At 35.5% G+C, this 27,614-nt stretch overlaps 1 protein-coding gene across 1 annotated transcript in view; it reads right to left on the reverse strand.

Moving 5' to 3' along the window:
• Positions 1–27,614, reverse strand: part of PRKN (parkin RBR E3 ubiquitin protein ligase) — a 774,760-nt gene that overhangs the window by 350,616 nt on the left and 396,530 nt on the right. The window contains exon 6 of the mRNA XM_055810872.1: positions 23,891–24,006. Coding sequence (XP_055666847.1) covers positions 23,891–24,006 — 116 coding nt within the window. The remainder of the gene's footprint in view (positions 1–23,890; positions 24,007–27,614) is intronic.

The following is a 27,614-nucleotide window of genomic DNA, read 5'->3' on the forward strand; positions in this document are numbered from 1 at the left end:
AAGGGTTACTTTTTAAAAAAGGAACAACAACAACAACAAAAATGTCCTAACAAGGAAGGAAGAAAGGTTCCAATGTTTAGTTCCAAAAATTATTTTGCCTTTTAAGCTGTTTTAATTCCCACTAACAAAATAATTGATTATTCTTCTGCCTCACATCCTGAAATCCATCCATGAGGAGACTGACAGTTATGCCCACTAAGATTTTGCAAGCACCTGCTTCTGTAGTATCTGTGCATCTTTGTTTCTGGCTCTCGAAACTTTGATACTCTGACCTAACCTTGACAAGGCAAGTCACTAGAGAAGAAAAAAATTAGTAATGGGCAACTGAAAAACAGTGCTAACGTGAACAAGCCTTTGGTTTTCGGTTGGTGTATTTAGCCACTACTCACATGTTTAAAGTTAAGCATATGTTTAAATGACATGCTATACTAGCACTTGAGTACTCAGAGCATTGCAGACTCAAGCTTTCATTGGCAAATGATTATATGCATAGTAAGAAAAGCCAAGATAAAATAACTATGAAATTCAGTTAGTTAAAAAAGCAACTTTAAAAACTAACTGAAAATAGAACCTTTTACCCGTATGACATTTTTCACCTTTGAATATGGTAAACAGTAAGACAGATGTCAGTGAATGCTAGTTGAAAATTTTCTTTTGAGAATTGTTATGGAATACTCTGCTCAAGTAACAAAATCTGCTATTTAGCATTGGCTTTTAAAATTGAAGACATACAATACTGACCAATCCACTTCATACCGGATTTGAAAAATATTTTCTTATAGTACAATTCAACTATATGACCGCTTGCTGCACATATATCTAGTGAAAGATTTTTTTTCTTTTCAAATGAAAAAATGAAGTAAAGAAGCTTGCTGGTATCAAAAAATGTTGTCCTGCACATTCTTGATGGATCTAATGCAAAGCCTTCCTTCTCTTTTTCCTCCCCTTTTTCTTTTTGTTTTGATGTAAAAAAACCCCAAAAAACACCTAAAATTTTCTGCAGAATCTTATAAACATAGCAGGAAGAAGGAGAGGGACAAGGGAAGAAAGAACTTCAAAGGATATTCTCCTGGCTTCCTTAGAAGCATAATACAATCTTATGAATCCTGTGGAAAAGGAAGAAATAATGTATTCTTACATTTGGAAAAGAACAAACAAACTAAAAAAGGAAACAAACACGAACACAGTAACAATACCCTATTTCTTGATCAGCAGCTAGAATCTGAAGGAATGCTCACTTTTCTGTAACACATTTTGAAATGCCGAAATACTGCCTACCATGCTGAGAAAAATACTAATTTTAATCAGAAATATGCTTAACATGTTTTAATACTAGTGTTAATACTTTAACCCCTAGATAAATATCATCTGAATTGCAAATATGTATAATGTATTTTCCAGAAAACAGGAAGCTGATACAGTATGAACAAAACCTATAAATATCTCCCTGAAAACAAGAGGTCATTTCAAGGCATCAGGATAAACAGCAAAGTGAAAGATAAAGCATATATAATACATCTTTTTGTGTGCATACAGATTAGTACGGATTATCATGAAAGACAGGAAATGATACAGGAAAAAGAGACTCCATAACTCTCATGACTCCAGACATCCCCAGGAACAACTGTCTCATTCTCAAAAAAAAAAAAAAAAAAAAAAAAAAAAAAAGAAAATCTGGATATTCACTATTAGATCTGCTTCCTTTGACAAAAAACATAAATCCCACCTCACACAAAGAGACTTATTGAAGATATTCCATGACTACTGTTTGGATGTGAGGACGTAATTCAGAAAACGTAGGAGGATAGGATTGGATGAGTCCAGGCTCTTACTGAGGAAAACGTATATACAAGCATTTAAATCCTGTTAATTTTGATGATATCATTCACATGCAGTAAGCTAAACACAGATTTAACTGCTTACTGAGCTTAGGCCATGAATCAGGTCTAAATGCTCTGCAGAACCTCAAACAACTATAGAGGTATTATCAGTGCAAAAAGGACACCTCTATAGAAATATTTTATTCCTTGCTATTAGAAGTAACACTAAACATATCAGATGAAAGACATCAGGGAAAATAAAAAGATTTCTCCATAGACTAAATTTCTGTTATTTTTTCTGGTATAGGGAAATGCAGTTCAACCAGAATGGAAGTTGCCAAATGGCCACATTGCCCCAGTGCCACGTGAAACAATCACTTCTCATAGGTGTACAGTACTTCTAACACACTAATTTCTGTATTTTTTTTCCCCATTCTTTCTAGGTCCAGGAAACTGGAACACCTTAACTTTGAAAGACAAAAACCAACAAAAATGTCAGGTTTTGGTTCTCAGGCTTTTTAACAACAAGAAATACAAGAGTGGGCATGGAGGGGGAGTGCTCCATTTAACACCTCCTGTACCTTGGGACATTATAGTTTCTTCAAGACTAGCAGCTCTTCAGCCTTGCTTTCTGTTTTGATTTTGTCACTTACACAAAAACTCTTTCAGTGTCCTCTGCTATTCTAATGATTTATTAAAATAGTAGCTTACTTCCCTGCTTGTGTGATACGAATGTGACTTTAAAGAGAAAAACTGGCAGCAAGATTGAGAGAAATGTGTAGAATGCTTTAAATCATTACTTTAAATTGCTCAGATTCTAGAAGGTGGCGTTTCATTAACTAAAACATATATCAAATACAAATGTAGAGAGTAGGAAAGTCAAAGGTACAATAATTTATGAGCCTTTAAATAATGAAAGTTAATTTTGGAACAAGATTTTCACAGCTTGTCAATGTCACTAAATAACAATAAATGTACTACTTTTTGCATGTAGCAAATGGTGTATTTTCAAATAGTACTCCCTATTGTGTGAAAGAAATGAGGTCTTAAATCAAAATAAGGTGCACTGTTAAAACAGCTATTCTGATAATTTAGTTAACTGAATATAGCTATCTAGATACTATTAATATCTTAACTTGAACTCCCAACAGGTTTTAAAATAAGCATTTATATTTTAACATTAATTACTCCTTAATTTTGACAGTCTTGTCCTTTCTCTTTTGTGGCTGGACAGTGACAGTCCTAAAAAGAGAATCTTTAAGACTCTTTTGAGAGTTTCTTGAAAATATGGGCCACGAGTGAGAATTTGTAGTACAAACGACAGGACAATGTATTAGAAAACAATGATGCATTCTTACAATAAAGCAGATAGTAGAACAAGTACTCTCCATAGATCACCCCTTACTATGATTCATAGTAACTAACTATGTAAGGGGAATTTGAATATTTCTATGCCTAAATAATACAAAATTAGTTGATGAAATTTATAGGAAACCACCTAAAATCCAGAGGTGACAAGCTCCTACCAATTTCCACTGAAAATTAAGAACACACACTACTTAAGGAGCACTAAGGAGGTGCTCTAGTCTGCATCTGTGGGCTCTCAAGGATCTCTATAGATACAGCAGTACATGTTTGGCTACCTTGTATGATATAACTCTATGTACCTCAACAGAATAAATCGTATACAGGAACCCACAAACTTAGGCAGCTAATCATAGTTGTCTTGAAGTTTTCTTAACACTTCTAACATGTGCTCCTGAAATAAATGAAATTTATTTGAATAACATTTCTCAATACTAACAAAATAAATGTTCTTAAGATACATTTATCAAACTGCATATAACTTGCATAATACAGCTATGTGACATGAGCTTAGCAATAGTCAGTTCATACTTTCCTTATTATACTTTTAAAATAGTATACTTAAATATTTTCATTCAACTTTCTCCTTTATAATAAGGTAAGGAAAAAAATCAGCAGACACTAATTCAGTTATGAGCCATACCTCTTAGATCATTAAAACTTTCTTGGCCAGATTTTTCTAATATAACTTCATTTCTGAGTAGTTCATACTTCATGAAGGAATGGTAAATAGAGTTTCCAGTCACACTGTAGATGGGTAATGAATAGCATGGAGATCACAGATCTACCAAAGTATACACCAGTTTACCTGCTGACTTGTTGGACCCTCGTACAGACCTTCATACTGACTAATAATTTATTCAAAAGCCTGTTGAATATTTTTCAGTTCTTTCAGTACTTTTTATGAATTGAAATTTCAAATAAAAATGTGAAAATTTTACCTAAGGCATCACATACCTTAAAGAATGCAAAGGAAAGAATAAACCATTATCCAGTTTTCCGCTACAGAAAATTATTATAGACTTGTAGAAAAGATTAAGTATCTCTTACAGGGTACTAACATGTTGTTCACTAACACTTAAGTCTGCAAGGATTAAAAACATGAGCAACACTTTGAGAGGGGTCTCGTTGAGGTATATTTTGAGTGAGTGTGTCATTGACTCAGCAATGATCTTGTTGTGTTGCTGAATGTCAGTGGAGATTTGTCAATGACCCCAATGGGAACAATATCATATTCTCAACGTTACGGTTTGTAATTTTCCTGTCTTCTGTGAAACTATTTAATATTGTGATGATCTCCCAATATCTAAAATATTTACTGTGTTACAAGTGGTTTATATGTTCTGCAAGACTCCAGAGAAACCCTGAAAAATCTTACCTACATTTTGACCTTTCATCTTGAGGTTAAAACAAAGTTCACTGTTAAAAGTAAAATACTCCTGAAAGCACTGGATATCATTTTCCAATGATCCTCAGTACCATGGCCTCATGTTGTCAGCTTTTTGTCAATTTGACAAAAAGGAAATACAGGACAACGTCTTGGGGGTTTAACGTAGCTCTAGCAAAGATAGAAAAACACACCTATATAGTGCGTGTTTATATATATGCACATACACAACATAGATCTGTACATATATACATGTGAGACATATGCATCATATATACATCTATATGTGTGTACATAACTACAACTATGTTGTGTGTATATATATATCACAGCTCATTTGAAATATTATGCAAGGCTTTTGGTATCCCAAACTGAAAGACGTTTGTGTTCAGCTATTCCTAACAATGATGATACTAAAATAACTACATCTTCCAAGGTGTTTAGGGATGTAACCCAGAACCTATGCAGTTTTCTTTCTGCTGTATTTATTATTCTTTAGATTTGACATCTCTTTTGCTGTTTTTGTAAGAAAAAGAAGAATCTTGAATTTTTCCCTGTTTTATCTTTAGCCTCTTGTAGCTTTTCACCTTTTAACATTTTGAGTTGTGTTATGTATGGGGTATTGTAGATGTCTCAAACACTGACCATGGCACAACTAGAGCTGGAAGGGAGGTGAAAACACACACGTGAATTTCTCAGTTTTTTCCCTCAAAGCTCTCTATCCACACTAAATAAAAAATTGCATTACAAGATTTTGCTAGTACCATTGGTCTCTGACCTCAGCTGCTAACGCTGCCATGTTGTTACAGTATGCTTCACAGCTTTTGTCAGTATTCCATGTCCCTGCCAGGACAGACTGAATTGGGAAAAGACATGATGCTTTCAGATAAACATTCCTCCTTTTCCCTTGCTGCCGTGTGGCTTGTTGTCTTATGTGATATTTTTGTAGCATATTCAGGCTCTGAAATATGCTCAAGAAAATATTGAACGCAAGATAAACAACAAAGAAGCAATGCCTAACAGATGCAGCATACATGAAATCAGCAGGAATCATGAACGCCGACTTATGGGATGTACATAGCAGCACTGAGCATTCATTCAGTAGTCAGTGAATGGTCAGATCAAATGAAGCTGATCTGAGCAGTGATGCCTGTAAACATTTTTATGCAGAAATCTACAGGTGGAACTTAACTCTCCACTTGAAGAAACATAAATTAGTGGGAGCACTCTCAGAAAGTTTGCAGCCACGCAAATAAACAACACCTCATAATCTGGTGGCTTCGTTTCTAAATGGTTTGACTCTAGAGGATTAATTCAACAGAAAAAGGGAGAGCTAGAATTGTTTTGATACATCCTCAAAATGGACATATCGTTTGCTCCTAGTATTTTTAAGTCATTGGCCAAAGATAAGGAATATTTAGAAAACATTCAGAAAAAATAGCTAGACATTTGGGGCAGTAGTAGCAGAGCAATTGGGCTCAGAAAGGAAGAGGGAGAGAGATGAAAAAGTTGCAGTAAGGAAAGGATAATGTGATCAAGGAGTCAATAAAGATTTTTAATATGGACACTGAAGATTACAGTATTATAACAGGAAAAAACAAACTAACAAACAAACAAAAAGACAAAAACGCAAACCAGAAGGATCTCAGGATGGCCTAGAGAAAATGTGCTTTAGAAGTTATGCACTAGGAACAGCTGGAAGAGAGATTCCAGTATTGTGCTGGTTTCAAGAACTATCATATTTCAATTAAATTCCACACAAACCAGGACATTATGGCACTTTGAAGTCAGCTGCCAGAAACACTAATAGATGTTTATGATGAATTACTTGATCTATGTGCCAGAACACAAAGGGTTTCTTTTTCTAAGGACAGTAATATTCCTTTTTTTAAGAAATACAACAGTAAAGGACAGTCATCTTTACCGAGAGCTGAATGCTTAGGCGAATAGCTAGATTTTAGGTTGCTTGCATAAGCATTAGCAAAGGGAGTAAACTAATCACAAGACCTACACCAGGAAATATAAACCACTTGTCAACTAATTTATCATGTTACATCAAACCAACCAACCAACCAGCATACAAACAAACAAAAAAACAACAAGAAAACCTACAACAGGCCTCCCTCCCCCATCCCCAGTTTTTATTGTGGGATAAACTACTATAATTTTTTCAAAAACCCAAAACTTACTCAACAAGATAACAATCTTATTGGGAAACTATTTGTCTAGCAGTTCATCACTTTCAGGGTGGGATTCTTATAACCAAACTCTAACAAACAGTTTTATAGTTTGCCATGAAATAGTTAACTGTGGCATGTTAAATGAGAGGAGTGCAGCAGCTATCCTATACCTTGACTTCAACTAGGCTTTCAACATGATCTCCCAAAAGATTCTCATATAGAAGCTGATGAAGTATGGGCAGGATAGGCAGGCAATAAGGTGGACTGAAAACTGGCTCAATAGCCAGGCTCAAGGGGTGGTGATCAGTGGCACAAAGTCTAGTTGCAGGTCAGTGACTAGCAGTGTACCCCAAAGGACAATACTCGGTCCAGTTTTGTTCAACATCTTCATTAATGATCTGGATGATGGGACAGTGTACCCTCAGCGGGTTTGCTGATGGAAAGCTGGGAGGAGTGACTGATATAATAGACTGTCATGCTGCCATCCTGAGGTACCTCAACAGGCTGGAAAAATGATCTGACAGGAATGTCTTGAAGTTCAGCAAAGGGAAGTACCAAGTCCTGCACCTGGGGAAGAAAACTCCCAGGCACCAGTATAGAATGGGGCTGATCAGCTGCAAAGCAGCTTTGCAGAAAAGGAACTGGGGATTGTGGAGCACACGAAGTCAAACAGGAACCAGCAATATGCCTTTGTGGAACAGTGAGGTTGACCAAACACCAGCAAAGGTTGCCCAGATAGCTTTTGGATTCTCGATCCTTGGAGATATTCAAAAAGTATCTGGAAATGATCCAGGCATCTTGTTGTAGGCAACCCTTCTTGAGCATGAGGGCTGGACCAAATGACCTCCAGAGGTCACTTACAACCTCAACCAACTGGCGGATTTGTGATTCTGTGAAATGCAGGCATATTCAGGAAAATTCATCTCATGTTGAAGATGATACCAGTGGCTCAAACTGTTGACATGAGTCAAGTTGCTAAATGAAAACCACTTGCTTTATTTCAGATATCCACAATTCCACACCTACACCTCCCCTCTTTTTTTTTTTTTTAATTTCTATAAAGAAACAGCATTTTTCTGGGAAAATCTCTCATAATAAGAGATGTTTTAGTAGAAAACAGAGTCTAACATATTTTCTCTCCACAAATATTTTCTGGATTGCCACTAATGACAATCAATTTACTTGCCTGCTTAAAAACATTTAAAATAACAAACTAATTTTATTTACATACAACATTGGAAGATGTAACATAAATATTTCAGTGTTATGAAGGTCATGTTACTGAATTCAGAGACCCAGTCTCTGTAGCAAGTTTTTTGAACAGACACTCTTGTAAACTGAAGACACTCTGGTTTTGACACAGCCATAATGGAATATCTAAATTCCGAAACAATAAATGAATTATTTTGCCTCTGACCAAGCAACTCCTTGAGGCCTTTCAGCAGACAGTAGCAGAAGGTCACATATTCTGATGCCTATGTAGGCCAGTCTGAAAACCTCATACTGGAAGAGAGCCTATTACAGTTCTGCCTGACTAACATATATGCAGCACATCGATGGGGAGAAATTCTTGTGCCTGTATTACAAAGCAGCCACACTGCAGTCTCAATTTTCTTCTCATTTGCACCTGTGAAAAAAGCCAGGCTTTTTCAGTATTCTAATTTTCATAAAAAAACTATACAAATGATGCCTGGAATATTTCATGATTTTTTTTTCTTTTCCTTTTTTTTTTTTTTTTTTGAGCATTAGATATAGCATCTAAAAGTTACTGCATTAAAATGGAAGAAATGCCAATGAGTTGAATGTAAAGTGCTTTTCCTTTTAGTATTCTGTACTCGGAGCACTCTGCATGCTTTTCACAAGCACTACTTACTTTTCAAGTTTAGCTAAACATAACTCTCCTTAACTTTTCATCTTCTTACTGTGCCAAAGTTTATGACTTGTAAAACCAATAAAACAAACCAAAATATCTGAGTAGCTAGAAAAGATACTAAGCATACCAGACACAGAGCACTTTGTCTTTAAAACACACAAGAGGGGTTGTAATAGGATCATTCATAAAATCCATAGCACAGAAATTAAAGAGAAAAGTACTACAGATTGCAATAAGGCAGAATCACCTAATAGCATTAAAGAGAAAGGAATGACCATTAGAGTCTATGAGATACTCTAAGTACCCCTCAAGGGCCCGTACATGCTTCACTGCCTTTACTCAAAGCCTTGCGTCCTTTAGAGTACAATCTTGTTAACAGTTCTCAAGGTCACAGCTCAATGCAAGACAGCCAGGCTGTGCATCTGTAGAAGGTACTTATTCCTGGAAAAAAAATAGTTCTGTTTAGGTGAAAATGATATGTGCTTATGCAGCACGTAGAGTCCAAACCTGCAAACACTTATCCCCATTGACAACAGAACAAAAAACCACATCAACCCAAAGCCACAAATGTGTTTGCAGGATCAGTTTGAAGGGTCAAATAAGAGGTGCCCAAGGTGCCAGCACATTTGTCATGGGGTTTTCTGCTGACAGGAGAAAATGTTGAAGGTGAGAGAAGTGCACCCGACTCAGTAATGTGTCATTCCCACTCAAATCTGGGTAACTATGGGATAGGCAGAATGGGATGAAGAATGGTAGTAGACTTAGCTCTTAACTGCTCTTCCTCTATCTTGCCCAGTGCAGCTTCCTCTTCCATTATAGGAAAGGGAGATGGTCCAAGAGGGCATAGCAGGGAGCAAACTGCAGCTCTGAGCAACCATTCTGTTTCCCTATTGATCCCAGCACAGCACAGCTATTCAGAGTGTTTGAAGAAACTTATATTTTCCTAAACGAGCTATAACAAATTATTAGGTATCAATATGTGGCCAGACAATAGTAAAATTAGAATTCTGAAAGTAAAGTTCCAAAAAGACAAAATAGGCATTATAAACATCATGGAATAATTAAAACCCAATTAAAAAGAGGAAAAAAATACTCTATTCAAGAAAAAAAAAAACCAAACCAACAAAAAAAACCAAACCCCAAACCAAAAAACCAAGGAAAAATAAATCGAAATAGCTTTCCTGGCTTTGTTTAAAGAAATCTGCCAGCCAAAGAAATATAATGAAGCAAGCAGCTGGCAGATGTCTTGTGATCTATGGATCACATAGTTAAGCTGCTAAAGAAAGCAGGGGAGAGAGTCATCCTAGTCTGACATTATCTGAGGATCAGTTGTCTCCCAAGAGTGAATCAAATGGGGAAATCTTGCTGATGGAAACGACCTTTCAATGGCTGTTAATATCACCCTGACCTGTAATTTCTAACAATGATCACAGAATTGCCACTGGAGGGTAATTTAGGGGAGAAAGAGTCCAAAGGTTTCAGCAGACTCAAAAGAGAGATAAATGATTCTGATACAAAATGGTAACCACCAGAGTGACCAAGGCATAAGAAAGTAATCAGTTCTTCTTAAGAAACAGCTTAAGATCCTTACCATTCACACCTGTAGCACTTGGTAGGAACCAGTTTATCCAGCTGCATTATCATGACCACTCTTCACTAGCTATAGAGACCATGAGTACTTAAGAGTCAGAATGCCTATCGGAAACTTCCTCTGCTCCTAGGGACCCATTATACATACCTTTGAAAGATGGTGAAGAAATAAAAGCTTTTAAGAAAAATCAGTTTGATGTAATACCTACTGCAGGATTTTTATTTCTTTTTAAAATGAGTCATTTCAAACACTATTACTTTAGCAGATACACACACAAAAGTATGCCCCCACAAAACTGTAACAACTATGTTAGCTGAAATTATGGATGTATTTGAAGTACAAGACAGAAAAAGAGCTATTTCTTAAAAGCTCAATGGCAGAAGTCTCTAAAACATTTTTTTCTCTCTCCTCACTTTGGTATTTTGCTTTAAACACAACGTTAAATTATAAATGCACTGAATTGAATAAACTACTTTCTGGAGCTGTTTTATCTTTATGTAACCAGACTGGACCATATTGCAGCCTCACTCTCACCACATGCTTCCTGATCAGGACATAGTCTGATTCCTTTTGAGGCCTATATACCAAAAGTGAATAAATATGACTTCTTTAGTCAGAAAATTCAATACAAGTCAGCCAGTTTGGAGGCTCTTCAGGGAGCAAATGCATAGTCTTGCTCACTAAAGTACAGTTCAAGATTGACATTTGCATTGTCATCCTGTTTACAAGAACAGGTTGGCCAGGTTCAATCAGGTAATGTCTCTGAGTGCAGCCAGCTTTGCTGTACAGCGTATCTCAAGAGGCTGGCCCTGGCTTTCTTTGCAGCTGTTGGTATGATACAGGCTTATAGTGATCACATAGAATGTACCTTATGGGAAGAGGTTTGACTGTTGTTCTTGTTGCTGCAAGCAACACAAGAAAGAGGAACTGAATTTGCAATTTGAAAAGTACAAGTGCCATGTTATGCCAAAAGACTACTGTCCGTGGCTCCTACTTCTACCAGAAATATGGTCAAACTTGTCTCCTACACAAAGTGAAATAAGAATGGTGTAATTAGTGGGGAGGAAAAACGTTTCAAAATGTAATGTACCTCAAATATTAAAGGTGCTTATAGAGGAAAAAAAAAGACCAAGGGAAAAAAAGTACATATACATCTGTACTTATATGTACATATATATGTATGCATATGAATTATATAAAATATGTAGGAAATCAATGATCATTTTTTGATAATAAACATTTAGAAGTACCTATGTTTAAAGTGACACAGAACTGAAACTGACTCAGAGGATGGCTTTTTTAAGGTTTACAGTTGTAGAGAAACTGAGGAGGGTCTGAAATCTTTGCACAAAGCAGCAGCATTTATGCTAACTAATGTACTCTGCAGAGTAGGCATCATTTTTCTCTATCTTGCTATCTAGCACTGCACTCTTTCTCTACCTTTTAATCACTATTCACTGATACTGAACTCCTCCATTAGCATTTCCAACTACAGTCACACCTGATCTCCAGAGATCAACTGTAAGACAGATCTCTGCAAGAGGAAGTTATATCAGTGTAGTGGGAGAAATTATATTTAAAAAATTGAAAACCTTTTGATGGATAACTATTATTTTCACTCTTCTTATTGTGTTTCTTTGTACTCTGATAAGGAATTACTTTAAAATAAACTAAAATAAACATCTCAAGTGAAAAAAAAAAGACCTAGCCTAGGAGTTTGTATGAACATAAAAATGTGTTCTAATTGGTGCCATTCTTCTTGTATATTCTTACACTAACTTGCTAGTGCAATATTACTACCATTTATGAACTTGTACTGGGAAAATGATCATTCCCTTAATGGTCTCCATTTTCACCAGTCTTCAAATGTCTGCAGGCAGCTCCCTTAACGTGTCACAGACACTGACTGAACTTACCAAGAAAACCCTTATGCTCTTGTCATTTTCAAACCACACTGCAAATCAGCATCTTTTTTCATCAAGTTCATAACAGTTATTTATAAATAATTTTAACTTGACTCTGTTTATGTTTCATGTTTGACCAAGGGACTAAATTTACTTTCATTGTCCCTGCCTGACCTTGCCCAGGATTTTTCCTCTATAAGGAAAATTCATTTGTGTTGATATCTTAGTTGATAATGAACTTAGTCTGTCACATCACAATTTATACTAAAATGTTTACTACAATTTATCATTATACAGCAATGGTACTGTTATTACAATAATTTAGGATTTCAAAATTGCTAAGTTTTAAAGTAAACATGTTAAAGTTTATTAAATGATGTTTTATGGAAATACATTCATTTGGAGGAAGGAATCTCTCTGCAGAAGATCTAAGAAAGTTAGAACCCTGCTAGTTTCTCTAATAGAAGAAAATAAACAACAGACTCTGGGAGACTGGCTTCAGAAATCATCTCATCTTCAGAGTCAACCTTTAACAACATGCAAAAAATGAGGGAGAGGAAGAGTGTGCTAAGAATGATCATGAGCTGCTAAGAAAAAAGTATTACTAGCAAATAAATTCCATTAAAGTTCCATCAATTGCTTTTGAATGATTAGAAGACTGTAATGCACCGAGAGCTTTGCACGCTCAGTTGTTTATAACTGTCAATAGAAAATGTGCAGACTATTTTCTTTACACTGATGTCAACTCAATACAGTGCTGTGCCAGTTTATTCTAAACCATGGTTTATATGGAAATAAAATGTGTCCTTTTATTATACAAATATAACTTAAAATATCTCTCAAACATATTTTTCAATCCCTTTTTTTTCCCAAAGTTTCATACTCATATGTCCCTGAAATTGATACACATCAAAAATATGATTCTAGAAATTGGGATTAGTACCCAGACATCTATTGAAAGCATTATGTATACACTTGCTATCAAATTTCATACACATTTCCCAAAATGTGTATTTGAATCAAGCGTCTATGAAATCTGGTAACAATACCTACTGACCTATTTCCACTGAGGAATTGAATGGCTATTAACAACCTTACCTAGGACAATGGTAACTTGTTCCATATCAGATCATTAAGTGACTCTATGAGGTGCCAAGCAACACTGAATAAAGTTCCCTGCATATTGACAGGTTCCCTGTCTTATGAATAGTCCTTCTTGTTTTTCAAGATTTCAGAAATTACATCCTGGTACTTTTGCCCAACACAGTTATTTTCAATTTTTGCTAAGTATCTGCAAATACATTCTTTCTGCCATGTGATATTTATGTTTTTGCTACCTGACTGCTTCATTCTTTCTTTAATACTTTTGCTCATTTCTCTATGCTGTAAATGGCAAACACATCTTCCACAAACATTTTTTTTCACCTTTCCAGTTGCTGCTAAATTACAATAATAAGAGTTCAACAATACTGCTATGGGAGATATCAACGATCTTGCTATGATTTTACAACTCAAAAATAACCTACAAAAAATAAACTATAGTGAAAACAAATGTTCATGTTACTTTTTTCTCAAAAAAGCTTTATAAAACTAAATACATGAAATATTTATTTTTCTGTGTATCTAGAGCTACAGTTGCATTCATTCTTGTAGATTTTATCCAAGACATAGCAGCCTAAAAGGTTTATTCAATTATCAGTGCAAATGCTAACAAAGTACTCTCTATGGCTTTGTCAGAAATATATTTAATAGCTCTGTTTCTTCCACACTAAATAATTGTCTTAAAAAGTCACCTTCCAAAAATTAGGCTTTAACAGACTTAGTGTTTAGCATTTTCCAATGCTCTTTATATGAATGTTTAGGAATTTACTTATTTTTATTTGACTTCTGCTTCAGTAACAGCCTATAGTCTCAACATCTTTTCCAATTCACTGAATTGTCTAAGTCTTCTCAGTTTCTTTTGTCCTAGTGAAATGCACTTCTTTCCTAAAAAACAATTGAAGATAATGGACTAAAAACTAATTTCTCAAAACTATACTCAATGAAATAGATACTCATTAGCAGCAACTACAATAATTTCTATTCTATATAAATTCTTTCTCTCTAGGACATTGAAAATTAAGAATAAAAGAAAAAGGAGAGTTGGATAAAACCGAGACAAGTAAAATGAAATTTAGGAAATGTACTGTATCTCATATGATGTTAGAAATGCACGATACATAAATCAAGTAAGAATACAAATAAAATTCAATTGTGATTGTTTCAAATACTCCTAGTAGTATCGCTTCAAAAAAAAAAAAAATGTATCAAAAATCACATATACCTATATGTACAAACATATGTATAAGTGTTTACACATCAGCAGTGAGTCAAGACACTCCCTTCCATGACTCCTTCCTACCCCTGTAAGCTTATTCACTTATTCTGCATTTACTAGTTCTGCTGATGTTCAGTTAATCACGACAGAGTAGTTATGCCCCCAAGTAGCTGGAGAGTGGCTGCAAAGTTTTCATGGCTAGAAAAGTTGGAAAGATACAACGGTAAGTACACTCCTGATTTGATATCTTGCATTGTCTTTCAGATCTGCCTCGATACAGTAGAAACAATATATAACTGTGAGTAAAACAGGAAGCAGAGCAACATTCTTCACAAAATCAGCTTCTTAGAAGAATAATACATAGATCTAAATTTAAAGACATGTTAGTTTTATCATACATGCTAATCGATCCCTATGTGTACGTATGGATTTTTGTGTATATATAAACAACTAAAATGCAATGCTTTATCTGAACTGTATTTGACAACAATTTTCACATGGTAAAGACATATTATTTCCTTATACTTTGTTTCCAAAGAACATTTATCTGTCTCCCAGCTTTCATCAATGATTCATTAATGACACATTGAATGTTAGTTACTAAATGTCAAATCATTAAAAATATTAAGGTAGTGACATTTTTTTTAAATGGGCAGACTTCTCATTGTGGCACTTGATTTTTGTAAAATTTTCTTCAGCTGTCACATATTCACACCAAATTCCTTATTGCTGTTTATTTTTCCAATACCATAAAACAAAGTCAGAGACAGTAAAAGGTGATGGTCCAACAGCTCTCAGCTTAACTGGAGTGCAAGATCAACTAAATGCCCAGCTGCTCAGCAGACAGCAACAGCTGAAGTTCCTCCACAAAACCTTCCCGTAACACTTCAGTTGAGACCCAAAAGGAACATCTCTCCGCAATTTGTTCACCTTATTCCTTCAGAACTCAGGTCTCTGCTGAGCTTATTAGGCTGGCTAATTAGTATAATCTGTGATGGTGAGTCTTTGAAATATGGATATACTTCCAAAGACAACTGGATTGTGAGCTCTAATAACATTTCTCATAGGTCACTCTACTGCTATCAGATGGTGATAATATTCAGCTATTACTAACCTTGCCTGGAGCAAAACCAACCAGAGATGAAAATTCTTTGTCCTCCATGTTAAAGGAATTACTTTTAAAACCAAAGAAAAGAAAGTCAAAACCACCCGAACCAGCACACGTCTATGAGAGAAAAAGCATACTGTGGGCTTGCAAGTTTCAAAAACATCTCTTTGAACAACATTTCACAAACATCTGCTACTCTGCTTTTCTTAGACATTGCAAATTAAATCTAACTTTTATATTTAAACTTACAGCACTTGCACAAAAAACATATTCATTAGCTAAAGTTTTGCATCAATTGCTCATATACAAGTAGTCATAATCTTAGGGCTCCTCAAAATATTTTGAGAGTCAGGTCCACCACATTTTGCGTGTGGTGTAGTTGGATACCTGACACATTGCAGTTTTACAACTATTAACTCATCCAAATACACTTAAAATATTACACCTTTGTGTCTTGCAACATACATTAAAATATGTAAGTGAAGAAATCTGCAAAAACAGCTCACTGTATTAATTATGCCATAAATAAGAATGGCAGAGAAGATCTATATATCATCTATATATCATCTAATATAGAGCCTAGCAATCTACAGGCTTCAGGTGAAGATTCATATGAAAAATAAACTTGATGATATGCACTGCATCTCATATGAAGCTGGAGATTCACATTACTGAAATAAATTGAAATTAGAAGTAAAATTCACTCACAACTACCTTAAAAATTCATAGCAGTGGCTGTTTCGAAAACATGTAAACATACCACAAGTCATATATATTTATATTCAAACATATATGGGTAAGTATAAAAAAATCAGCAGGTAGCCAAGACATCCCCTTCCCTTTGTCCTTCCTATCAACTGTACACTAACACATGCCAAGCAAGCAAAGAATTAAGGCAGATAAACTTATGCACCATAAAGAGGAGAAAATAGGCAGGTTTTGTCCTCCCAGATGGAGAGGAAGAAGTTCATGCCTTATGTTTAGCAAAGGAGAAGAGTGAACTTGCCTAAAATCCTACTTATTTGTCCCCTGCCAGCAAAGGACATGTACTATATGACAGTACAATATCTTTGCCAATCTATTATTTTCTTCACAAATCTGTAGAAACTGTAAGCTGTCTCAGCGAGATGCAGTTGCTGTGCAGGTCTTGACAGATTCAGAGGCAAAACAGTAAGAACTACAATTCTGTCCTGTCATTGCCATAGGAGGCTGCTGTATACTAGCGGTTTACAATTCAATGGAAAGTTTAAGGCAACTGAATTTCATGCCTGAGGCACATCTTACAGAGGCCCATGGTACAAGTGTTTCAGTCTAAAACTCATGGTGTGCACCACTAAAGAAATGAAGGTCACTTACTGGCATTATTAGATTTTGTTCACATTTCAAAATACAAAAGTGCCAACAAAATGTTTCGTCTGCAGTTTTGCTTGTATCACAGCTCAAATATTACAGCTGTAACAACCAGTATCCTGTAGGCTACCATATTCAGGAAAAGAAAAAAGCTCTAAACCAATTAGAAACACTTCTTAGCTTGATATTTGATTTATTTGTTACTTTAAGTAAGTGATTCTTAAAAAATCCCATTAATTTCAGGAGCATTAGGAGAGAAAGCAGTAGACATTGTCCCTGATGGTCATAGTACTTAGACAAAGTAGATTTAATTCTTAACATATTTTTTTCCCACTCCTCTTTGAACTAGTCAAGGCATATAAAAACAACAGAATGTAACAGGCAGAGATTTAGAGCAGAGACCACATTACCAACACGGGTCACAGAGAGAGAAAACATACTTTAAAAAAGATAAACTAAATATAGATTTAATTATTTGCTTGGATTATAATAGCCGAAGGAGTAATTTTACAATCCTACATCCCAAAATCAAAGAGAAACAGCAATTATACATCTAGAATAAGGTGCTATTTACTCTTCTGAAAAACTTCACATGACCTGCACACAGCCTGCACTTTGATCTCAGAAGGGAACAGGACTGTGGTAAAACTATCTTCAAATAACAGCAAAATTGACCTGAATCAAATATGTAGAACAGCTTCTTTACTTTGACAATGTTTATACAGTTCAGATATGGACCCTTATCACAAGCTGAATTTTTCATATTGTCCCTTCAGCTGTAACATTTGATTCAAATCATGAAACTAAAGATTGTGGACTTACTTGTATTTTAAAGGTTTTGAATACCACGGGAGACCTGCTACTTCATATACTTTTTGTCATATTCATGACTATATTCGTCCTCTGATATTCTTGCCTTTTTTTTTTTTTTTTAAATCCAGACTGCATCAATACCAGCTATTTACAGAAAGAAAGGTAAGGCAAATTATTTCAGATGTTTCTAAACAACTTTTTTAAACTGTAATAGATGAAATACTTGACTTCAAAGCAATGTAAAATGTTAGTGTGCAATATGGGAGAGCATGCAGTGATCAACAAGGAACTTGGCACACCACCTATAACATTAAAAAAATCCTAATCTCCATAATAACCTGTGAGAGTTGGCCTTCCTTTGGCAGAAATCTACAACTGAAAATCGTTCACATATATATTTACTGAGAAGTCAATGATTCTATCCCTTACCAATTTGGAAATACTATCCAATAAAAATAAAACTTAAGTCTCCGTTCTGACTGTACAGTAACAGAAATAAGCGAGTAGGAGTGATAGGGGGATGGCACAAGCTTCTGGAGGGAAAAAATTTCTAAGTCATACTTTTTCTTCAGGAAAAAAAAAAAAAAAGGTTTAAGAAGAAAGATGGCTAATTAAGAGCTAGAGAGAAGCTTAGGTGGCTCAAAGTAGTCCCACCAGGATCAGATTAACACATAGTTATCCCTAATGACAAGCAGTCATTCATTCTTTATTCAAAGCAGGACAAGACAGCTGAATTTCTAACAGGACTTCCTATTGTACATTCACTTTGAGTTTTTCTGTCCAAGCACTGACCTTCTCCAATATGCTCCTGCCCATGGAGTCTAATGTGATCACAGTCTGAATTGATTTGGCTGAGAAGAATTATGACAGACCTTACATCGCAGTTACCCTTGAAGAACATCTAGCATATGCACTTCTAACTCTCACCACTAGCAAATGAAGTCTCACTTCCAACTCTGGTTTAGGAAGTCCTAACAGCAGAAAAAAATAATTCAAGATTTCACTGTCTAAACAAAGCAAAACATAGCTTTGTCCAAGATTATGAAGCAGGGATTTATTTGATAAAAAATTCTGGTAACACAACAGTAAGTATTTCTCCTTCTAGAGAATTCTTTCTACCTATTAAGTGACAGCAAGCCCTATACATTTTTTACACTTATTTGTATCTGTTAGAAGCTAAAAATAACAGTGCCTTTAGGAATTGTACCCTACCTAGTTTGTGAAAGATGACGTGAGGCACTTCTGTTCCACATATTTGATTTTTACACTGCTTAAGACTGCTGTTATTCCTGAGCCTGGTTTATGGGTACCCTGGGGTACTCCTAACCCATTTTTTGATCTTTTTTTCTACTGGAAACCATTGACAAAAGCAGAACTTCCCTTGAGGACTGCACAGTTTTAGTATTTGTTTCAACTTTCAGCCATTTGCTCAACCTATTAAGAGCTTCTTCAAAGACATAAAATAGCAACCCATCACCTTGAATGCTACAGAAAAAAAATAAATGCAGAAAGGCTGCCAATTCACACTAACCCTGCTGTAGATAAGCAGAATACATTGGAAGGCATTACTCTACATGGAATACTGCCGATGGATTTAGCATAACCCTACAAGGGTATTTGACTCTGAAGTATTTCACTCTGTTGGTCAGAGCTGCATGAAAATATTCATATCAAATATAAACCCAAGGCAAACACAAAGTGTGCCTAATGTAAACTTGAGAATAAAACCCCGCAATAGGCTTAAATATTACTTCCACTTTGTATTTTTTCTATATACCACAGAGTACAGTACTGCTTTAAATATGATTTTTATGAGCTGTGCAAACCTTACTAAAACCATACATAGGCTCTGCCAAGAATTCTGAAGCTTAACTGCTCTGCCTATGGTGGACTAACTATCCATGATAAATGGATGGAAACACCTAGAGAAATGGTATATCTTGCTGTGAACAATAATATTTAAAAATATGTAAACAACACCTGGTTCTCATCTTTTCCTGTTTATATTTTTCTGCAAAAACAGACACTTTTTTTTTTTTTACTTTAGTGAAGCTACTACAAAGTATTAGTTAATGTAACAAATACAGTTGTTCCTCTTTTCCACCTGAATGCTACAGAATGATGAAAGTAGGTCTCACAAAATCCTACAAGCTGCAGAATGCCCTGGATGCTATTTTTCAACTGCATAGTAGTATTAGAAAATAATTTCCAGCACAAATACCTATAGTCACCTAAATGTTTAGCTCAAATAAAAAGGTTATGAGTATTTGTGTAATTTATTTGAGTTATATATAAATATTCCAAGAATGCCAGGTTGGAGAAAGAATTAGAGACTCAAAAAACTGAGCAAAGATTTCATAAGTAGGGCAAGAATTTACCATAACTTTTGTGCAACACTGATAAATGATTTCATTGTTTGATCTCGAGCTCTTTGCAAAATGGTGTTACCTTTGACCATCTTTGCAACTGAACAGAAATAGGAACTAAAATAATTTCTGTCACATCTTTAATTGGAAAATTATTTAATTCATGCAAAGATACATGAGAAATTGTATTTTAATAACTCACAAGACTGGCCATACAAAAAAAAGAAACAGAATACAGTCGGTCTTCTTGGTATGTCAGTTCTTGATATCACCTACAAATGTTTAATATTACAAAAAACTGCATAATAGTCTTTTATGGCTTTAAAAATCAAGCTTTTGAAAGATAATCAGCATTTAATGTATGGATTCTCAAAAGTTTACAGTCATTACAGAAATGTGTATCAATAATAGATAGAACAACTTTCTTCCATTTTAGTTCCTCTATTCCTCTAATATTGCCTACAGAAGCTAATTTTGGAATTTTTTTCTTTTTTTTTATGTCTTTTTTTGTTTGTTTGTTTTTGTTGTTGTCGTTTGTTGGGGGTGTTTGTTTGTTTGGTTGGTTTTTTTATTCAGGAACAGACAACTTTTCCTGCATTCTTAAAATACCTAGAGTTCTTGAGAAGCCAGTGGACACAGGTCCTAGACATAGATACACAAAGCTCAGCTGCTAGTTCAGCAGTTTTACCTCTTCACTGCACTTCATGGTGCTCGGTGACCTATTGCTGCCCGAGCCCTAAGCAGGGAATACTAGGACAGGAATAATTCTTTTTCATGCCATTTTACCGCTAGGCTATAAAGTATGCATTCATTGCAGATCTAGTTTCAGCAATGAGCCTTTGGATTTCAGCTTCAAGATCAGCATAAACTGGCTGTGATGAAGAGCCAGGCTACCTACCACAGTACTGTGTGGGATACCTGTCTGTCATTACCATTTTGCTTGGGATCAGGGATCAGCTGTTGGTCCTCCTTCATTTAGCAGTACAGACACATACTAAGGCCATTCCACTTGCCCAGTGAATTTTTAGAAGGTTTAGGAGAACTAGCCACTTACGTAGTTTAGTCTGCACCCTTGCCGCAAAATGCTGAGGTATCAATTTGTCAAGAGATTGATATTTGCCCTTTAACCTGTACCTAGGAGCCAGTTCTGTAAATACACCACAGAGGATGCTGCCAAAATCAGCTCTTTCCAGAAAACACACCATATGAGTCAGGAGAGTTAAAATGACCCTTACAACTTTCTCTGTTGACTAACAACTATCATTTTGCAATTCTTTTTCGTATGCATTTACATACGAGGAATGGTGCTACCTGCATCAAGGCAGAGTCAAGGTACAATGGCTTGATGTTAGTTAACCATGAAAGAGAAGAGGAACTGAAATAATATTACCTACTTCCTGCTGATTTCATTTTCTGCAGTTCCACAGGCCAGTACAAAAGACCTGCTTGTGGGTGGGAGGAGATTAGGAGATGCACAGGAGAACAGAGGTCACCCACAAAATCTTATGAAGTAAACGGTAAGGCAGAAGAGAGAATAACCTCTTCATCGCTTCACTGCATCACTTGAATGAGAGAGGAAACCTACACCTATAGCTCTAGGAAGTATGAAAGTCAAAATCTGGCTACATAAATGTATTAGTGCATTTACAACCTTTATAACTGCAAGAAGGCTGCTGGAGTCTCTCCTGTTCACTCTTAGCATAACTAATTTCACTGCCTCCTACTGAACAATCAGTTCCACGGCCTACAAGACATACTGGGTCAGAAGGGTATTCCCTTGTCTTTTTAGAGACTGAAGGAGATACAACTGCTCTGTAGACTTTTTATAATACCTGCCACCAAATTCTCCTCTCTTGCCTTGGGCTTCAAGGATCTTCCTATGATCAAATAAAATCTGTCAGCCATTCAGAAAAACAAAACTGAATGTTTATTATTTTCAAAGTATCTCTATGCCTCATAATGGAAGACAAACTTATTTATGAACAATTGAATCTGCTATGCAAAATAAAGAAAAGACTGAAAATTATTATGTGTATGAGTAACTTCAAACAGCCTATTGTGCCCGTCATAACTAGGAATTGCTAGTGCCTTGTCAGATGCTCAGGCACCCAACGCAAATCCTATCCTGTTTCTTAGGGTACTCAGTCAGAACTCCTAGAAATTTTTAGAAATAAATTATTTTAAGATCATTTAATGGCATTTCAAAAGGGGTCCTATAAGCTAGAAAGACTGTGAACAGCATGAGGCCAAGAGGAAAAACATGTCTTCCTTTCCTGTTTAGCATATAAGTCCAGTAAGTTTATTCATAAGTAAGTATTCCCAGTTTACGTGCTGAGCGAAAATTCTACTGTAAGTTAGGTCTCCCATAGTTATTGGATGCCTTAATTTAAATCAATGAGAACTGATATGCTATTATGACATGTCAATAAATAATCCCACTAAACTACTTAGTAAAGAAAGCCAGCAGTTTGTTCTGGGAACGGTTCAGCTAAGCAAACCCAGAAAATTACCTCTTTCTTTCCTTTAGGATTTTGCCACAAAACAAAGAAAAAAAAATACTACTTCATGAATATGGTTGAATAGGTCTGTACTGAATATATCAATTCAGGAAAATGACAACATACCCATTTCAAATTTGAAAGAAATAATGACAACCAGTTCTCAATCCTAAGCAAGCATATTTATGGCTCATATTCTTCCCTCTTGTTCTTGGGAAAAGGAGAAAGCTGGGCTCAGAATGGAAACTTCATATTATCTTCAATTACAGAGAGGTTAATACTGCTGCAGACTTAACCACTGGTGACAAGCTACCTAAGTAATTCAGCATGTACTGCCTGCAAGGTAGTCTCTGAAAGAGACACGCAGCAATGCTGTAAATGCTATGTATATGGGAAGTGACCGACACCATACTCTTCAATGCACAACTATCTTTTAAACTCTAAGACTCATTTGCTTGAGCCAAATACTGTCAGCAACCAACTAGCTGCTATCAATGCAGCAGCACGCATGCACAACATAAACTTCCTATTGAAAATAATATCTTGTTCTGATTCTCTTAGAGATAGTATAATTATATTATGTCCAGGAATCCAGCTTTTCTTCCCCAAAATATATATCTCCTTAACAGTTTCATTCACACTTCCTGCTATATTTTTCTAAGTTCTTTCTTCTATTGCAAGGTGTAGACCAATCAACAGCAATACCTAAGAGTGTATAACATGGTGTCATTAGTTAATCTCCTAATCAGTAGATAAATGTATTTCAGGTAATTCTTCACAACAATGGTAGCTGTCTTGCCTGGACAATTGGTTTTTAATCCATGCATTTACAAGTAATGGTATTGAATTTATGTGCCCAAATACCACAGAGTAAGATGGATTACAGTATTAAAAACTGCAATAAACAACATGAGAACAGATGCATTTGATTTATAAAACAAACACCAAAAAGCTCCTTTCTGCAGGAACAGCTTATCCCCCTCAAAACTGGGCTTTCTTTCACTGGCTCTTAAACACAAATTAGCAGCAAAGATCTACACACTTATGCCACTATCTTGAGCACTTGAGGTTGTAGTTAGAAATTAAGCAGTTGAGTTGCAGGTGGAAACCTAACTAAGGTACAAAATATAAATCGTAATCATACCAGCAAAACAAAGAGCACACCGGAAAATGTGACCCATTTTCCAGCACGATACTGAGGTGGGGTAGGGGGGAAATGTCTATAAGGGAAAACCAGCAGAGGAAGAAAAGCTCTTTGAAAGTGCTGTAGTCTCAAGCATAGCAACTGTGCATCTCTGACACTTTTTGTTGTACTTACCTAATATCTGTGCATGTTATACATGTGATACAGCGACTGTTTGTTGTAACGAGGTTCAAAGCCACAGATGTTTCACTGTCAGTGGTTGGATGTGCTCCACATTTAAAGTAAAACTCCTGAAATATTGAAGCAGAGATAAAGAGAAGATTACATACCTGCCATGTGTCCTTCTTTTATCTTAGGCTAAGTGACATTTGAGACAACAGACAAATCACCACTGCCGACAGAAAAGGACAACAACCATTAGCAAAGGTTTACAAGGAAACCCTTGCAAAGATACCAGTCTAGGTGCATATTTTGTTCAGTAATTTCCCTAGTCAAGAAGATATTTACTTGTATAATAATTTAATATCAGTGTGATCCATTCTGTGATTTTCTGCATTTCTAGGAAAAAAACACTTCCTCTTGACTTCATCTAAGTATAGTCATCAAGATCAAGGGTAGAATACTAAGCATTGTCAGTATTTATTAATACATCCACTTTTTTTTTTTTTTTTTTTTTTACAACAGATGTTACCATTTTCTGAACTCCAGAACACAGGATTTTAAGTCTAAATTATTAAAGTCTAGCCTTGCTTTTGCGATGTTGGCAATCTACATGATAAGATTTTACCATCATATTAAAGGCAAGCTCTAGCTCTCTTAGGACACATTACATTTGTAATTATATATTATAATGTATTTGAATTAAGTTGCTTTAGTCCATACCGCTACATACAGCCTCTTAGACTGCGTAATACTTTTTACACAACTGTGTGTTTTATTCCCTTTTCCACTGCACCCCAGGGAAAGCCATACCAATCATGCTGTGCTTTGATAAGTTTTTGTTACATGAGATTGTTTTAAATGTCTAAATCACTCTATGCATATGTAAATAAAAGCAGTTTGAACACATGCTTTGCAATAGGAGCCACAGAGTACAGTCTGGAGTTTCTTTGTTCCTATGAGTCCTTTTTTCCCCGAATCAAATCGTGGAGGTTTATACTGAAAATAGTAAGACTTATATAAATAAAAGTGTGAATTGGAAGGTAATAGTGTAAAAGCATCAGAAGAAATGACGAGAAGGCATAAAAGAATGACAGGTGTTCATGGCATTAAAATATTAAGATCAGAGATGATTCTCGAGAAACCCAGACTGGGGGTAGGGCGGGTAACCTGCGGCAAAAGAAAAAGGGACAGAGACAGTGAATAAACCAGTAGCGTTTCCTAGTGACTTACAGAGGTGGCTGGGATGAAGAAAAAAAATACAGTTACTGTTACCATCCAAACCCCAGCATTAAGAACAAGCCAAAAATCATGAAAAAGACTTGCTAGGTGACATTTCCTAGTGTCACCTCAAGTTCCTAGGTAGACTATCTGGACACTTATTTTAGTGTTTGTTAGTATATGAATGCAAGAGAATGTGTGTGGTTGAATGAAGTCAGTCTCGTTTGATACAAAATTATTTTTACCTTTATACTGCCTTGCACTAAGATTTACTACAAACTGTACTAAAATCAGCCCAGAAAAAGCTTTTACTTTCTGACTGCCTTGAGCCTTGCGGTATGGAGTTCATCTGCAGAACAGCTGCCAAATACTGTTTTTTTCTCAGTGGTGATCATTTAGATATGTTGTATATTTCTACATGAGACGAATACAGTGTTACGCAGGGATATGAGAAGTATTAATACAGCTTTTCTCCCAGGTTAGTCAAACCTGCTTCTCAGAGAGGCACTGACATATGCAACAGATTCAACACAAAGTATTCAAACTCCACCGTAAGTTAAGGACTCATTGTGTGAAGCATGTGTTAGTAGCAGTTTGAGAGAACTAAGGGGTAAGAGTATAGGTTTTCAAAATAGGCACACCTTTAAACAAGCATAAGTATAGTTTAAAGGTGAGCCTATTTTTAAAACAAAGTAATTGTTCTCAAAACCTTTGAAGTACTCACTTTTTTGTATTTACATAGAGCTAACTTTTTTTAATAACTGTATCATCTTTCTGTCCTGTTTCATAACATCAGAAAGCAGTCCCAAGCAAGAAAATATGCTTAAAGTCATCCTTAGACATTAGTTTCCATGGTTTTTTTCTCTCCTAGACCAAGCTCCACACACAAACGTTAAATATCAGCCCAACTTGAAGCATTTCAGCAGTTGGGAATGAGTCAATGGAAGTACATATTCATCCAGAGTACATGAAAATCCTACATATATCTGTAACTTCAATTTATTTTCAAACGTTTAAATGTATCCATTAATCTTTGTATTATTTGCTGATGAGTTTTTGGAGCTTAGGGGTTTTTTGTCCTTTAATTTGATTTTATTTTTGTTTGAACAAATTGGTAAGAAGGATTTATTTCAATGCAGGGGAAGTCTTGAAAGTATCTCCTTGCTTCATTACATCCTCTGCATAAAACTAACAGATTATTGACAACTCACTACTCCAGAACAGATAAACTACGGGCCAGGAAACATACCAAAGAAAAACAATTTTTGATAAAATTGCTTACCCACTATAATAAAAATTTATTTGGGTCAGTCACAAGCAAAAAGAAAAAGAGTAATAAAGGAAGTAAGCTCTAAAACACTTGAAATAGCTTTAGACTTTTTTTTTTTTTCCTAAAGAGCATCTGTTTGATGATTCTAATTGCTTTTGATAACACCTCACAGTGTCTGTAAGTTTCTCATCATGGAAGCTCTTTAATGAAGATGGAAGAGAAATAAAGTAATACATTTCTTATTCCATACTCCAAGATGTATGGATTATTGCTTACAACTCAAGGGAACAGAAAAAAACCCAACCAAAAAAAAAAAAAAAGGGGGGGGGGGGGGGGAAATCTAGTCTTGTGGTACTTCCCAAAATACCTTCTCTTGTAGCGTTAGGAAAATTACTTTTCTGTACTTCTGTTTATCAGCCCAAACACTGCTCTAAGAAAATTCCTCTACTAATTATATTTATGATGTACTTTGGCGTTGCTGAATGAAGGACATTATGGAATGTGAAAATACTATTTGAAATAACAAAAGAAAATATTGCCGCTCTTCAAAACTATTCATTGAAAGATTCCCTGCTTGAGTAAACTGCAATTAAAGAAATAGAAAATCTTAATATTAAATGCAAAGAGAATAGAGGGCTTATTAAAATTACAGAAAACAAAATCCCTCAGGATTATATGTCAAGTGTTCGTTCAGAAGAAATATTAAAGATTAAACAATAAAAACGTCATTTATAACAAATGTGTTGAGACTAGCAGTACAGTAAAACCAACCCACTTAGAAAATGTTCACTCTTGCAAAACCAAAAGGTATCAATCCACATTAATGCCCATTTCGTCAAAATCAACACAAACAGTCCATGTCTGTAGGCCTGAGACATCAGTGCTGTGATGGGAGCTCAGAAATACAAGGAGAGATTGGAATCTGAAAAACTCAGTATACTGAGTGCATGACAGTTCTGGCACAGTGTGGACTACATTCCCACATTTTATCTTATTTTTTTAATCATAGTTATACACATTCCAATTGTTTGAAAGCTTTTAAAAGTCATGAACTCAGTTAAGTTTCCAGTTGCAAACAAAAATTTATGTGGCCTGGTTTTACACACTGCATTAAATATAAAAATCCACAAGTTTTTGTTACACCTACCAGATTTTCCAGAGACTTAACATACTTCTTGTGATGCAAGCACAACCTTTGTATACCAGGGCATATATGTATGAAGTTACAAAGAAAACCCATCAGTACAA

Source organism: Falco peregrinus, chromosome 7 (genome assembly GCF_023634155.1).
Source record: "Falco peregrinus isolate bFalPer1 chromosome 7, bFalPer1.pri, whole genome shotgun sequence".
Classification (NCBI taxonomy): domain Eukaryota; kingdom Metazoa; phylum Chordata; class Aves; order Falconiformes; family Falconidae; genus Falco; species Falco peregrinus.